General features: G+C 40.5%; 1 protein-coding gene and 1 non-coding gene across 3 annotated transcripts in view; both read left to right on the top strand.

Moving 5' to 3' along the window:
- Nucleotides 1–1,759: 1,759 nt before the first annotated feature.
- Nucleotides 1,760–15,511, top strand: part of LOC102210764 (anoctamin-8-like) — an 18,610-nt gene continuing 4,858 nt past the window's right edge. For both annotated transcript variants that reach the window (XM_005721039.1, XM_013912700.1), the window contains exons 1-12: nucleotides 1,760–2,089; nucleotides 4,631–4,741; nucleotides 7,522–7,654; nucleotides 10,455–10,593; nucleotides 10,701–10,797; nucleotides 11,090–11,206; nucleotides 11,363–11,490; nucleotides 13,004–13,165; nucleotides 13,890–14,042; nucleotides 14,481–14,607; nucleotides 14,783–14,838; nucleotides 14,942–15,016. In XM_005721039.1, the coding sequence (XP_005721096.1) occupies nucleotides 1,891–2,089; nucleotides 4,631–4,741; nucleotides 7,522–7,654; nucleotides 10,455–10,593; nucleotides 10,701–10,797; nucleotides 11,090–11,206; nucleotides 11,363–11,490; nucleotides 13,004–13,165; nucleotides 13,890–14,042; nucleotides 14,481–14,607; nucleotides 14,783–14,838; nucleotides 14,942–15,016 (1,497 nt within the window). In that variant the 5' untranslated portion in view covers nucleotides 1,760–1,890. The remainder of the gene's footprint in view (nucleotides 2,090–4,630; nucleotides 4,742–7,521; nucleotides 7,655–10,454; nucleotides 10,594–10,700; nucleotides 10,798–11,089; nucleotides 11,207–11,362; nucleotides 11,491–13,003; nucleotides 13,166–13,889; nucleotides 14,043–14,480; nucleotides 14,608–14,782; nucleotides 14,839–14,941; nucleotides 15,017–15,511) is intronic.
- trnak-cuu (transfer RNA lysine (anticodon CUU)) lies at nucleotides 13,556–13,628 on the top strand. The gene has a single exon. It is a non-coding gene; the product is annotated as a tRNA-Lys (tRNA).

Below are 15,511 nucleotides of genomic sequence, written 5' to 3'. Positions count from 1 at the left end.
GAGTTAAGTCGTGCTGGCTAACTCTGATAGAACCACTGGCTCACTGTCTTTAGCAAACGCTCTTAGCTAAACCATTCTTAACCTGTTAGTTGTGCTCTGCTCACCTTTATTTTGAAAGAAGTCTGTTAATGGCTCATTTGCCTCACTTTGCTTTCTTTCCCTTTCCTTTCTTTTGATTTCTTGGTTAGAGAGATGACTTCGGGTATGCATTATCAGTCAACTGTAAAGTCGAGTCCAAGTGTGGGGTGAATGAAATGATTTCGTGTCAGGAGATTTATTCAAGTACTGCAAACAAAAACAAACTTGTCATTCCTGTAGTTGGGGCTCTGGGGAATCTGTCCAACTTCTTCCTCTGCTACAACATCCATGCTACCATCTGAATGTCACAGACTCATCAGCCTTGCCAACGTTTGTCCAATTCTCTAGTTTTGGTGAATGTGTGTCAACTGTAGCTTCAGTTTCCTGTTGTTAACTGACAGGAATGACACATGGTGTGGTCTTTTGCTGCTGTAGCCCATCTGCTGCAACGTTCAATTTGCTGTGCTTTGAGAGATTCAAAGTCTCTTAAATCACATTTTTTCCTGATTCTAATACTCAGAAATGTGTCACCAGAGGGTGGTCAGAAAATACCAGCATGCACATTTATTTATGTTGATCTGAGCAGCAGAAAGTTCACAGAAGCAGTGGACCTGTGAGCTCATGAGAAATAAACGTGAATTTTGTTTTCTTCCTTCTTTAGTTTTATTTAAATTGTATTTGAGAATTGACTTTGTGCTTACTTAAATGTATGCAATGATGTCTTGGGAAATATTCATGTGCACTTCTATCGAACAAGGAAATGGTTAGTGTGGCTTGACCTAATTAAAATGTGACATCATTTTTTTTGGTTTTGTTTGTCTTGTTTTGTACATGAACAAACGTGTAAAACTCAACTTCATTATGACCAAATACATGACCCTGACTAAAACCAACTTGTTAGATGTGTCTAACCATAGTCGCATTTGCTCGCTATATTTTTAGTTGAGTGAGCAAATTTGGAATATGTAACGAGGCCAGCAAGTCACACAGAAAAAAAAATACAGTGAAATGAAAAGGCTTCCATATGCAGTCCAGAGCCACATTTTATAGATGCCAAAATAATGAGATATGACTCAGGGATTATTAAAAACATGACCATGTCAGACTGTCAGGTTTCTTAATTTACTGCTGTGTAATAAGCAAACTACTGAGTGTCACGTGCATACAGACTTGTATAGAAGCTGCTGTCACCACTAGACCCCTGGTAAGCCATGGTAACCACTTCCTTGGCTGCAACCTCAGAAGATGATTTAAAAAGCAAACTAGTCTGAATTAATTTTTTTAACTCACAAAAGACTCCGATGATATCCTGGGCAGAAAGAAGATTGATTTAAAAACCATTGGTTACAAGTTTACAATCAAAAGTATATTAGTTACAGATACAGGCCATTAAGTCCTGGTGATAACAGGCTATTAAGCTTGAGCACTGACTTAATTTAATATGCGAGAACTTCCAATCCTGAAGGGACTCAATACAATCCTGTTGACTTTGTAGATTTTCAATAAATATATTTTTTCAAAAAATCCAAAACATAAAGTGCACCTTCATACCGCCAGTGGACCTGCAGTCTGCTAGGTGTTCCCCTAAAACTCTGTCGTCACACAGTCACGACTGGTGCGCGTAACGTGTACATGCCATGATCATGTTCCTCCTCCTCTTCCTCCTCCTCCTCCTCCTCCTCCTCCTCATCTTTCACATACATTAGGGTTTCCCTTTGCACGCAACAGCCATGAAATAAACGAAAAAATCAGAGTCCTCCGTGCGGTGCGGTCTTCTAGCCAATTCACCAACTGGAGTATTTGTGCACCACCATGCAAGCGGCGGGCACCGCGGCAGCTGATGCCGATGCTACTGTAAACAGTGGCAGCAGCAGCAGCGCCGCAGCCATAAGCGACAGAGACGGGGCAGGGGAGAGGATGGAGAGGACGGTGCCAAGCGAACAGCAGCAGGACAGGACCAACAACCAGCAGCAGCATCAACAGACGTCCTCAACCCCGTCTGGAGTGTTGAGTGAGTATCGCAGAGAAAGATTGAGGGGGTGGGGAGAGGGGTGAACTGCAAAATGTGTGTGTGGACTCGCTTTCTCTGTGGTCACAGAAAGCGAGTGTTTGTGTGCCTTTACCAAGAAAAAAGAAAAAAGAAAAAAAGAAATGAGTGAGAGAATGGGGATAATGCACAAACGATATGGTGCAGTCACTGATGCTGAACAGACTTTACTGAATGACTCACTGGGGAGACAGGAGGGATCCGTCTGTGACTGGGTTGAGGTTTCCGTGTCCTTTAATTTCGCCGCTACACGGTGCGCATTCCGATTCAGGCAGGCCCGGGAAGAGTCCGAGGCAGGCTTTCTGGTCCACAGGTGCATGAAGGGCTGATATGCAACGGAGGTGTGTGTCCCGGCGGGCTGTCGGATACTGTGCGCTATACTCCGAAGACACTAAATAATGCGCTGCGAGCTCAGATGTCAGCTGTGACTTTACACGGAGAAATAGCATGCTACAGTAGTGAGTAAGCAAGAGGTGGATGGATGGATGGATGGATGGATGGATGGATTATGAAGATTATAAAAAGCAGTGAGAACTATATTGCGCTGTCATCTTTTACTCCACTCTTCTGTGACAATTCATGGGGGTTTGCTCTGTGGTGGCATGTTTCAGGACGCATAGATACCTTGCCTTTATTAAAGACTCTGGTAATAGTCTGGGCCTCTTACTGTATAACCCTTACAGTCCTGGCCTGAACAGTGTCACGATAGCTACTGCTTTCATTTACGATCTGACTTCAACCAGCCGGCGTAAACCACACTGGGGGGAACTTTGGTGTCACATAATATATATACATACATAAAAAAGAACTTTAAACTTTCAAAGGTTTGGAAAGATATCCTACCATTTCCCATTGCTCTGTCAATCTGGAGGCTACAGCAGATTATCAAAGCTTTCGTCTTTCTGGTTTGTGTGTAGCCTGTTTGTTGAAGACTTTGCACTTCATGGATTCTTGCCTGCTGTTTGACCATTGCATGCTGGGAAACCACCCCATCCCAACTTGACTTGGCAACAGAGTATGTAAACAATATTTAGGCTTACTCCTGAATAAATATTTAAATTAGTGGTAAAATCAAACGGAAAACAACAGAAGTAACTTTCTAAAAGCATTCTTGAGCTATAACTTGCTGTCTGATGAATCCCAACAAAAATATGACACAGAGTAAACTAAGACACAGTCTCATATTTGATCTAATATTTAATATTTACTGTTAGACTTGTTTTTTAGAGTCCCATTGCGCTTGATAAATATCATCATTCTCATTCGTTATGTGAAACCTCTCACGTTTGTATCAGTAAACTAGATGTTAAAATCACAATTAATGATCAGAAAAGCAAAACAAACTGCAAAACCTGGACTGATATAAAAACGCAGCTGTGAAAAAAAATATCCGATAGCCAGTGCTTAGTAAGTGTAATTTTGTTTGTCATGTTATGTATTAATTTATCTATAATTAATATGATAAATATGTCTCATTGTGTGCACCTGCTCCATTGCATTCTTATATTAAATAAGCTCATCATTTAAAGATAATTTGACCCTAATTTGATAAAATGCTTCTTCCTGGGAGAGAAATTTGCATGTCAGACACACGTTCAAGTAGAGGATTCTTCATGGCTTTAATGAGCATTTCTGTCATGGGGAACCAGCGAGAACATCGTTGTGCAGTACTCTGAAACACACAGAGCATGGAGTAGAACCAGCCAGTGTCTGTAGCTTGGCTTGGATCGCATCATTATGTCATACAAAACGTCAGATCTTTATGAATTTATTCATCGCATTTCTGGTTAGGTGTGATTGATGTTGGAGTTTATTAGTTATGTATTGAATGCAGTGAGCCACAAAATACTGTAACACAGAAGATGACAGCAGCACCGAAGGCCCTCAGAAAGAGGGCTAATACGTGCTGTAAGTAGGTGATGTGATATTGCAGAATGTGACATCCAGAAGACAGGCACACACTGAAAGAGTGTTACAGTATAATTCAGTGAACTATGAAGCGATTCGCCCATCACCGTGGCTGTCGCTCCTGAGCGTGAGCCACTGAAAACCAACGTGTGAAAGGCACAGCAATAAAAATGATGACTTCAGACTTCAGCGTGTCGTTATAATGCACAAGTGGGATGACGCTGCTGAGTACAACCGAGGCCTGTTGGTTTGTCAGCACTTAATTTTTATCTAGAGAGGCTTGAAAAAGTAGCTTGTTAGTGAGTATTTACTCACCGACCAGTTTGCAGATGGTTTGTTTGTTTGCCTCTCAGAACATTTGCTCAGTCACAGCACTGTTAACCTTCACTGGAGATGACTCATTATTTTCTACATTTCAGTCCCTATGCCACCATGACAGAGCAAACAGTTAATAGTGAATGGAAAATGTTGTGATTAAACTGATATCAATGAAAAACTGGTCAGTTGTGGTTAGCATCTGTCTTTTTTCTCCTTAAACTTTGTTAACCCCAGTTTGACCCAGTCTCATCCTTTCTCTATATTACCTGTCTTTCTTAGATAAACTGTTTGGGAAGCGACTTCTACAGGCCAGGCACTTTATTATGTCACGGAAGTCCTGGTTAAAGATGGTTCCCACAGAGAACTGTGATATACTGATGACATTCCCAGGTACAGTAAGCTCAGATGTGTCCTGTTTGTTTTGTCTGTCCTGTGCTGAAGCCCTTGCTGCAGAGAGAACAGCGTTCATTTAATATCAGTGATGATCAGCCACCCACTTAGTCAGATGATTGTGACTATCAGATGGGCTCTGGGGACAATTAGAAATCTTCCATTTACTGTGCTTGTATTTGCACACCATCCCCTTCTGCAGTGTTTTAATGAAGCTGTGAATTCGTTGGCCAAACCTTCACATATACAACACGAAAGTCCCGTCCTATACATTATGTTGCATTTTAACATGATACCGTTTGTGTGGGGTCTATGCTAGACTGCTTTTGTAAATAATCTTTGGTGACATGAAATCCTGCAGCATATATGTTCAGTTTACTGCATCTGTCTGGTATTTCTACTCTTCATTTTCAAGACAGTGTGTCCTGGTTTTGAGGTGTACATTTTGCGACCTGAATTCCCAAAAAGGTGGGATGCTGTGTAAAAACAGAATACAATTATTTGCTGATCTCATAAATACATATTGTACTTACAGTGGAATACGGAAAACATCAAATGTTTAAAGTGAGACATTTGACCAAGACTGCAGGGGGACTCCTAATCCTCCAACCAGTGTAAAATCTTAACCAAATCAAACATGTGCATCATAAAGAATGAGATAACCATGTCCGGTCAGGGCCTGGGTTAACAAGGACTGCATCGGGTGCCGTTGGCCAACAGGGTGCGGGAGGAATCTGTGCTACTGTTGTTGAAAGATAAAGAAAGAGGAAAGGGGAAGGCATGTTTGAAGGTAAGGAGAGAGAAGGAAAGGCAGGGGAAAGTAGCAAATCTAGGGACTATAACTGGTAAAGAAAGAGAGCTGGCTGATATGATGGAGAGAAGGAAACTAAATATATTATGTGTGCAGGAGACCAGGTAGAATGGAACATTGTAGGTGGATTCAAGCTGTTTTACCATGCTGTAAGTAGGAAGAGAAATGAAGTAGGGGTAATCTTGTTGGAAGAGTGTGTGAACAGTGTTACTGAGGTGAAGAGATTTTCAAAGTGCCCAAAAGGTTAGATGTGAATAAAAAGAGAAAGAGGAACTCTGGAGTAAGTTGGATGACGTGCAAGAGAGTGTCTGAAGGGGGAAGAGGGTGGTGATTGGAGCAGACGTCAATGGACATTTGCGTGACAGAAACAGAGGTGTTAAGTGGGTATGGTGTTAAGGAGAGAAACACAGAAGGACAGATGGGGGTGGAGTTTTGCCAAAACTATAGAAATGGCTTTGGTAGGGAGGTAAGAGGGAGGACCACGGCATGACATATAAGATTGGAGGAAGGTGCACACAGGTGGATGACATCTTGTGCAGAACGTGCAGTCTTAAAGAGATAGGAGGCAGTAAGGTGGTGTCAGGAATGTAGTTATAGGGAACATCAGATGTCTGTAGGATAAGTGAAGGCAGATATAAGGATTAAATAATGCAACAGTCAAAGGACAATAAAGGTGAAGAAGAGAGTCCAGGCAGGACACGGTTGTCAAGGGTGAACTCTGACAGAAGAATGCCACCAAGAGTGAAAGGGATGGTAGTGAGAGCTGCTATGATGTATGATTTGTAAATGGTGGCAGGAATTTGACAAATTTCCTCTCCCAAATTTCCAGTAACTGCTCTCCTCAGTCACCGGATTTTTACAGGCTGCTGTTAAAAGGAGAGGGGATGTTACACGGTGGTTTACACGACCCTGTCCCAACCTTTTTATGAGACATGTAATCATTATAAAATGGTACATTTTCTCAGCTTAAGTATTTAATATGTATTTGAAATGTCTTCTTGTCAACAAAATGTGTTTATGCAATTTTATTATCCTTATTATTAAGAACTGAGGTTATATATATATATAACCTCAGTTCTTATATATATAATGTCTTATATATATAATGTAAAATGAATTTCATTTAACTTAATTAGAGTAGTGCACACACTTCCTTTTGAGCCGACCTTCAGCGGAAACGTCAGCTGCTTTGATTGTTTAGAGTTCAACTGTTTCCACCTATTTACGCTTTGATGTTTTAAGTCATTCATCTGAAAGTGCACACATGACGCACAGAATTGCACCTTAACTGTCTTATCTTGCGTACCTGCAGTTTTTAATCAAGGCAGGCACGCTTGAATTTTAACCAGAAAATGTAGTCTTATCGAGTCAGCTGAAGCAGTTTTTAATCAACCATAAATGGCTCAGTATGAGTTTATTCTAAGCAATCAAAGACAGCAGCTGTTACAAAATTGTAACTCAACAATGTGCAACAGTCAGAGCTGAATCTGATGGAAAGAAACACAGACGGCACATGTTTATATATAAATTGCACCTGTTTTAAAGCGTTTCCACGTTAGATGAACTTAACGTTGTAAATGCTTTTCAGTGTGATGTTTAGTGTTAGTAAGGTCTATAACAGTTTCATTACTGGTTCAAATTTTTCATAGTCAGCTGAAAAAGATTGATTGGTTACAGTCCATCCTCAATAGCTTTTAAAAAAATCTTTGTGGTAAATGGAGACAAGTATTTAACTGGAAAGGCCTGTTACTGCCGCCTCCACCTCCCACCTACCTCCCTGCTTCATGACACTTCAGTCAGAGCTGTGAAAAACTGGCTTTGGTTCAGCCTCCTTACATCAAACATGTAATTTCCTTATAGTTTTGATAAACGAGACTCTAAACCTGCCAAGTTAATTTAGACAGTAATAAAACTACATGTAAATGACATTAATGCGATTGATAAAAAATGTCAACATTTTCCCCTACAGACACAATAGATGACCACACTCTGCTGTGGCTCCTTAATCAGATTCGGGTTGGAATCCCACAAGTCAGCATCCAGGTTCGACAGCATAAACACACCCAGGCAAACGCCTTCTTCATCACAACAACGTTTGAGAAGTAGGTAACTCAAACTCTGTCTGTGTGTGTTACGCCATTTTGACATTTTATACCGTTATTGATTTACACCTGCTTCATCTTAGCCACAAACAAATACCCGGACTTAGTGTTGGGTCGTGGCAAATAAATGTGTTTTGGTATGAAAGAACTGTGTGTTTACAGCTCCGATTCAGTTAGGTGCAGTTAGATACAAAAATGTGAAGTATTAATTTTACATATATGATTAGATGGTTTTGGCATATACAGTTAGGCCCATAACTGTCTACTGTTTGTAGACAGTTATTTTTGTTTTTCCGTTACGTGATCTTGTGTGCACCGTCACAGTGGATTTTAAGATTAAAGCCCTGGGTTTCAGCTTTAATTAAAGAGTTTTAAAAAAAATTATTATTATTATTTTAAACTAACATAATTTTAAATACGAGGACTGTTTTTAATATTTGAAAATCCTTTATAATCAATGACTGCCTCAGGTCTTGAACTCATGGACATTACCAAATGCTTTGAATGCTGTGTTTGCACTTTGTCCCACATAGCAAAATTGGTATGGTCCGAATCTGGCCCACACAATGTGCTTAGACATGGCCCGCATACCGCAAAGAATGACAGCCCTTTGGTGGCCAGGATCTGGTTTGCCAAAGGTGGCCCACACATGGGCCAGCACAAGGCCAATTGCAGACACACTGGTGGTCCTTTGCTGGCCCATGTGTGGATTACCTATGTGGGCCATGTGTAAGTTGTGTGTAGAGGCGGTTCTAGCCTGTTTGGCGCCCTGGGCAAACACTCCCTCTGGGGCATCTCTCTATATACTGGACTGTATGCAGCGGAGATGACAAGAAAGTTTACTTTGACTTCAGCAGCGAGCAGGCGCACCAAGGGCTCTCGCGCTCACTTTTCGCGTATAGAATTTCGAAAAAACATCGGGGAGATTATAAGTCTGTATCATGATGTCTGGTGTTTTCGTGTTTGTTGTTTTGTTTTTATTTTGTTTTATTTTGCGAGTTGGTTATTAGATGCTACTCCAGCCAGCCAGAGAATCCCCCGCCGCCCCGCCCTCTTCTCCCTGTACTGCAGTCAGCAGGCGCACCTCACAAACAGAGGGCACCCTTACTCCCAGCAAATAGAAATCCGATCAGTGCCTCTGCTATTCCCAATATGCGCTGGCATGACATCGGGGCCGCATCAGTAATAGCATTTTTTTTTTTTTTTTTTTTGCCGCCCCCCACCACGATGCCGCCCCGGGCAACCGCCCATGTCGCCTGTATCAAAAACTGCTACTGGTTGAGTGCAGCCACGGGCCAGTTACAGACACACTACTGGCCCTGTGCTGGCCCAGAACAGTTTCAGCTCTGGCCCCAGATGTCAGCCTAATGTGTACCTTAATTAAGCCATGTAATAAGAACATGTGCATAATAGTGCAGATGTCGGCATGATACATTGCCGGCTTAATACCAGATCTGGGCCAGACCTCCTTGCAATGTGGGATAGCTCTGTCTGAGCAGTTTGCACCATTTAATTTGTCTGAGTCAGAGCTGTACACATCACAGTTCATCCTGCTGCTTCTATCAGCATCATCATCATCGATAAACATGCCAGTCATACATGCCCATGCCATAACACTACCTCCACCATGTTTGACAGATGATGTGGTGTACTTTATTTCATCAACTGTTTCGATTTTTCTTCAGACTTTTCTCTTCCCATCATTCTGATATAAGCTCATCTTGGCTTCATCTCTTCTTTTTCAAGAACTGTGGAGGCTTTTTAGATGTTTTCTGGCAAAGTTTAATCTGATCTTCTAGTTCTTGAGTTTAACTGGTGGTTTTCTCTCATTATTTACACTCATGAAGATGTCTGTTGATTGGAGATCTTGACAATGATACCTCCTCCAAAGTGTTCTTGACTTGGTCTGAAGTGTTTTTGTTAACCAAGGAAAAAAATTCACAATTCATCCGCTTTAGTTGTCCTCTGTGGTCATTTTTTTTTTATTGGTGTTGAAGATCTAGCAAGTACATTCATTCATTTTAACAATGTACCAAGGTGGAGTGGGTGGAGATGAGAATTAGGGGTGATTTGTGACTCTAGAATAGCAGCAAGAGTGAAAGACAGGTGAGACCTGCTATGATTTATGTTTTGGATACAGTGGCATGAACACAAAGACAGGAGGTAGTAGAGTTGAAGATGTTAAGATTTTCATTGGGAGGGACCAGAGTGGAAAAGATTAGAAATTAGTACATTAGAGGAACAGCTCAGGTTTAGTGGTATGGAGACAAAGTTAGAGAAGCAAGGAGATGATTTGGACATGTGCAGAGAACGTAGTGGATATATTGGAAAAAGACTGTGCCAGCTGCCAGGAAGAAGGAAAAGATGAAGACCACAAACGAGATTCATGGATGTGAAGGAGGACATGCAGTAATTTGGTGTGACAGAGGACGATGCCTGAGAGAAAGGGAGTCAGAGGCAGATGACCAGCTGTGTTACAAAAGACCAGGTCTTACCCAGCCAAAAAAAAATTGCTATTTAGTCAATTGTTCCAATAATAATTTTGTGGCTCTGAAAATGGAGTACTAATTGTAAAATGTCACAGTCAATGAACAAACTCTAAGCAAGAAATGTAATTAGAGTATTAGAGTAAAATTATTTTGAACACGCGTGATAAGTCATCCTCCACCTCCACTTGTATTCACTGCAGTTTGATATTCACCGGCCCTTAATGTACCTAAACAATGAAACATTTTCAGTGCCGCGTCTGTGCAGTGTCAGTTCTCCATCAGGGTTTATGCTGCTGTTCATTCACCCTCAGCTTACTGCGAGGAGCGGAGCAGATGGGCATGCACAAGAACGTTAAACCACAGTTTGGTGGTGGCATGCGGCGCTTTTCCTGTGAGGAGGACAACATCTATGAGAACATTGAGAGCGAGCTCTGCTTTTTTACCTCTCAGGTTAGAAGCCAAACCCTGGGTCATGTTTGAATATCTTAAACAGTATAAACGGATTAAAATGTATGTGTTCTTTTTTTTTCCTGCTTCGTGTTCGTGGTTTTGTTCAGGAGCGCCAGAGCATCATTAAGTACTGGCTCGATAACCTGCGAGCCAAGCAGGGGGAGGTGCTTCACAACATTCACTTCCTGGAGGGACAGCCAATCAGTATGCTGGGGGGTTTTTTATGAGCACTTTATATTGAGGCATTCCTTAAACACTCCACAAATTCATTTGCTTTTAAATGCAATATTTCATATTTTATCTGAAGTACAAATAGATGCCAAGTTCATCATGAACATCTGTTGTTCTAACACAAGAACCCTCACTGAAAACTATCAGGACATCCACTGTTAGAGTTTTACTTGTTTCACTAAGATAAACTTAATGTATTGTTTTTTTGCTTGATTACATGAGATTTTAGAATCCATGTTTTTCCAAACTTGATGTGTCTCTTTAGTTCCAGAGCTGATAGCTCGGGGGGTGATCCAGCAAATGTTTCCTCTTCATGAGCAGAGGATACTCAACCAGCTGATGACATCTTGGGTCCAGGCTGTATGTGAGAGGCAGCCCCTCGGTAGGAAGATTTACAATTTTACTTTGGAGGGCAGTAAACAGAAGGCCTCCATTAGGCCTACATACAGTTATAAGGAATATTAAATGACACTGTAAAACATTATGTGATGCCTTCAAATCCTAAACCCTCAACATTTTCAATTTTTCTACTTTGTAGATGACATCTGTGACTACTTTGGGGTGAAGATTGCCATGTATTTTTCTTGGCTGGGTTTCTACACCAACTCCATGCTTTATCCTGCTGTCATTGGCTTTCTCCTCTGGATGCTAGCAGAGGCTGACCAGGTAATTGGACCATTTTTTTTCTTTCTTGAAAACATTTGGAATTTTTGGACATAGATTTTTGACAGTAAATTTGCCTCTGTACACAACCACAGTGGGTTTCAAATACTCAGAAGTAACTGGACAATTGACTACAAACAGAAAAAGCACGTTCCCTCATTATTTCTTGATTAATTAGGAAAAGATCAAAGCTCTAGAGCTGATTCCAAGTGTTCAGCTTGTATTTGGTATTTCTTCTGTTCTCACTATGAGGTCCAAATAGATGTTGATGCAAATGCAGGTCATCATTAATTAGAAAAAAAGAGTGTTTGATGAAAAAATTATTTCCAGGAAACACAACTTCACAACATGTAGCCAAGTCAAAAACACCCTTGAGGATGTAGGCGTGTCATTGTCAACAATCGGTAATGTACAGAATTTAAACAACTCTACATCAAGTCTACAATCAACAGTTGCCTTCATGTGTGGAAGGGTTTGTAAACACTCTGTATTTCCTTATTGTAACAAGGTGCAAAACACTGGATACACTCAGTAACAAGGAGGCCATATTATGCTTCCCCAGACAACACCTATAACACAAAAGCCTGCACAGTTCTGAACAGGTGAAACCAAAATTAACGAGTGAAAAGAAAAGCAAGACGTAAAGAAACAGCTCATGAAGCATGCCACATTATCCATTAAAACATGTCGGCGGCAGTGTCATGGTATGACTGCAGTGGAACCGGTTCACTAGTGTTTTCTGATAGAAGTAATGGGATGAATTGGAAGTGTACAAGGCTATACTCTCTACTCAGCCTCAGACAAATATTACAAAACTGATCAGACATTGCTTCACGGTGCAGGTGGATAATGAAAAATGAACGTACACTTCAAAGACATTTACAAAGCAAAGAAATCGGATATACTTCACTGGCCAGGTCTGTCATCCAACAGAGCATGCTTTTCAGGTATTAAATACAAAACTGAATGTAGAGACCCACAAACAAGCAGCAACTGAACACAGATCCTGGACAGCCTGAAAGGATTTTCAGGATTTAAAAATAAATAAATAAAAAATCTTTACATTTAAAATTATGCCAGTTTGTCCAATTTCCTTTGAAATGGATGCCTGTGTATAAAACCAGCTTTAATTTCAAAGCAGGTCAAGCCAAACCTTTGTAAAAGGCCTTAAATTAAACATGAAAGTCTGCACTTCAGTCACACCTTCATTGATTTAAAATCCACTGTGGTGGTGTACAGGGGCAAAATAACAAAACAAAAAAAAGCATATTAATCTCAGGAAGATATTTAATTTTTTCTTTAGCTTGTTGTGGAAATTGAAAAAAATGTATTTGTATAAAGCATATTCAGAGTATTATGTCATCAAACATATGGCTGTGGACCACTAAATATTCAAATAGATGATAGTTGATCACATGATACAAACTAAATAAGCTAATCAGTGGCACTGCATGGTATAACTTTATCATCACATGTTACAGCATTTTGTCTTTGGTTCTCTAATGCTCCTGCTCAGACCAGTCAGGATATCTGCTGTGTGGTTTTTGCCCTCTTCAACGTTGTGTGGGCGACTTTGTTTCTGGAGCGCTGGAAGAGGCGAGAGGCAGAGCTGGCTTACAGGTGGGGCACTCTGGATACCCCCACAGAGTCCTTAGAGGAGCCCAGACCTCAGTTCAGGGTGAGCACTGTTTCAGATCTTATACCACCAAGAATTTTTCAGTGATAATGATAATAAACTTCTAAAGCTTTTTTTTTAAATTAATGGATTTACACGCAGACTTTGAATTCTTTTATTCAGCATTTCCATTTTTATCAAAGTAAAAAGCTATATCGCTGTCTTTGCATGATGCAAGGGATCAGTTACTCAGTTCTGCAGCAAATCTGTTGCGTCACAATTCCAGGAAATGTGATCAACGTGTTTCTAAGAGTATTGTGTGAGTGTGTCTGCGCGGGGGGTGGAGGTGTCCAACTCACTGTGTCCTGCTGTGAGGAATGAATAGAAAACTGCAAGGGGGAGGGGGGGGGGGTTAATGCCTCAAAAGGGGAGTGTGGGAACTCTTCAGCACAAGCCTGGCTAGCTCAGTCAGTAGAGCATGAGACTCTTAATCTCAGGGTCGTGGGTTCGAGCCCCACGTTGGGCGTCATAGCTTTTAAAGAAGAAACACATATAACCGGAAGTTCTACAAAATAGGAAGATCTGCCTTCTTGGCAGGCAATGTTGCAAATTTTACTGATGGCATGAGTTTCATGTAACAAATTATATAGAGAGAATTAGCTGTTTGCTGTGATAAGACACCTCATTTCATTTTTACACTTCAAATGATGACAAAAATCCCAAAATAGCCTCCAATCTCATATTGAGCCTGGCCCGTCTGTTCCCTCCTCCTCTGCTGTCTCTGCAGGGAGTGAAGCGTTGCAGTCCTATAACTGGCTGTGAGGAGTTCTACTACCCACCCTGGAAGAGAGCTCTGTTCAGATGGCTGGTCAGCCTGCCCATCTGCCTCCTCTGTCTCTGCTTCGTCTTCCTTGCTATGCTCCTCTGCCTAGAACTGCAGGTTTGACACCCAGAACAACCGTGTGCAGGTTCAGTGAGACAAAATGAATTTAATATAGTCATGGAGATTATATATATCTGTGTTTAATTCTACTCTTAATGAAATAAATACAGTGTATAAGGAGTTTAACAAGAGAGGTAAAAAGTGAGAACAAATTTGCTTCAGACCAATAAAGTCTATCTTTACTCTGTCATAACGTTACCATGTTTTGTTTTGGTTTTTTTAATAAAAGCTATGAAGAATGTAAGATCCATGTCAACTGGTAGTCCTGAGATTTGTGTAATGTGTTATTTTCTAAAACAGGTTAAACAGACCATAATCAACTACACCACCTACCTGCTCACATTCATTTAACGGCCTTTTAAAAATAGCCCAGGGATTTGAGACATGAATGAACAGGCCATTAAAAATGTATCATACTTCCATTTCACTTTGCAGGAAGTGGTGATGGAGATTCAGGAGCTGCCTAGTATTACAAGATTCATTCCGAAGATACTTCTGGCCATGACAGTAACTGTATGTGATGAAGTGTATAAGAAGATCGCCTACTGGCTCAATGACATGGGTAAGAAGAAATTCAATTTAATGAAGCGTACTTGCCCATGACTGTGATTTAGATTATGTAACTCTTTGGTATGTAGAAGGCTGTCCTATGTCCTAGTCTGCATTTTTACTTTTTGTTAGAGGAAAAACTCCTGCACACTGAATAACACGATTCTTATTTGCATTTCTTTGCCTAGAAAACTACAGACTCCAGAGTGCCTATGAGAATAATCTCATCATTAAGATGGTTTTTGTAAGTCATTATTTCCCCTCATTTGGGGATAAAAACAGTTTACCATGAACGAGTGAGTGAGTGAGCGTTTGCATTTCTGCAATGCTTTCTTCTTGTTTTGCAGTTTGAATTCATCAATTCTTACCTTAGCCTTTTCTACATTGGATTCTACCTCAAGGACATGGAGAGACTAAAGGAGGTAACCACAGTTTTATTTATTAAAAGTAATTTTATCTTCAAATGCCCAAATGTCATTTTGCTGAACACTGGGCACCGTGGCCCAAAGTAGCGACTCTACACCTGAAACTTGGCAGTTTGCAGTAGTAACCTTGTTGTTGTCGGCAATTTTATCAACCAAACTGATTAACCAAAGGATTTTTTTCAGCTGCAGACAGCTTGGTTATTAAGTTAAAATGAGCGCCATATTTTATTTAGTATTTGGGGGCTTTTCACATGAGTTCATTTCCATTTAAGTCAGGAAGTGGAAATAAAACATTACATTAATGGTTGTTGATATTAACTTTATATCTAATTCAGGTTCAGCTACAAAGACATAAACTAACAACCTCAAACCATATGATCACATGACAAAAATGACTTGAATATTCAAATTCATAAGTTCCCAATATTGTGTGTGTGTGTGTGTGTGTATGTATATATATATATATATATATATATATATATATACATATAT

The sequence above is a fragment of the Pundamilia nyererei genome, unplaced genomic scaffold (assembly GCF_000239375.1).
Source record: "Pundamilia nyererei isolate P.nyererei 1_Seehausen unplaced genomic scaffold, PunNye1.0 scaffold00004, whole genome shotgun sequence".
NCBI classification, from domain to species: domain Eukaryota; kingdom Metazoa; phylum Chordata; class Actinopteri; order Cichliformes; family Cichlidae; genus Pundamilia; species Pundamilia nyererei.
This window is presented reverse-complemented; position numbering and strand designations above follow the sequence as displayed.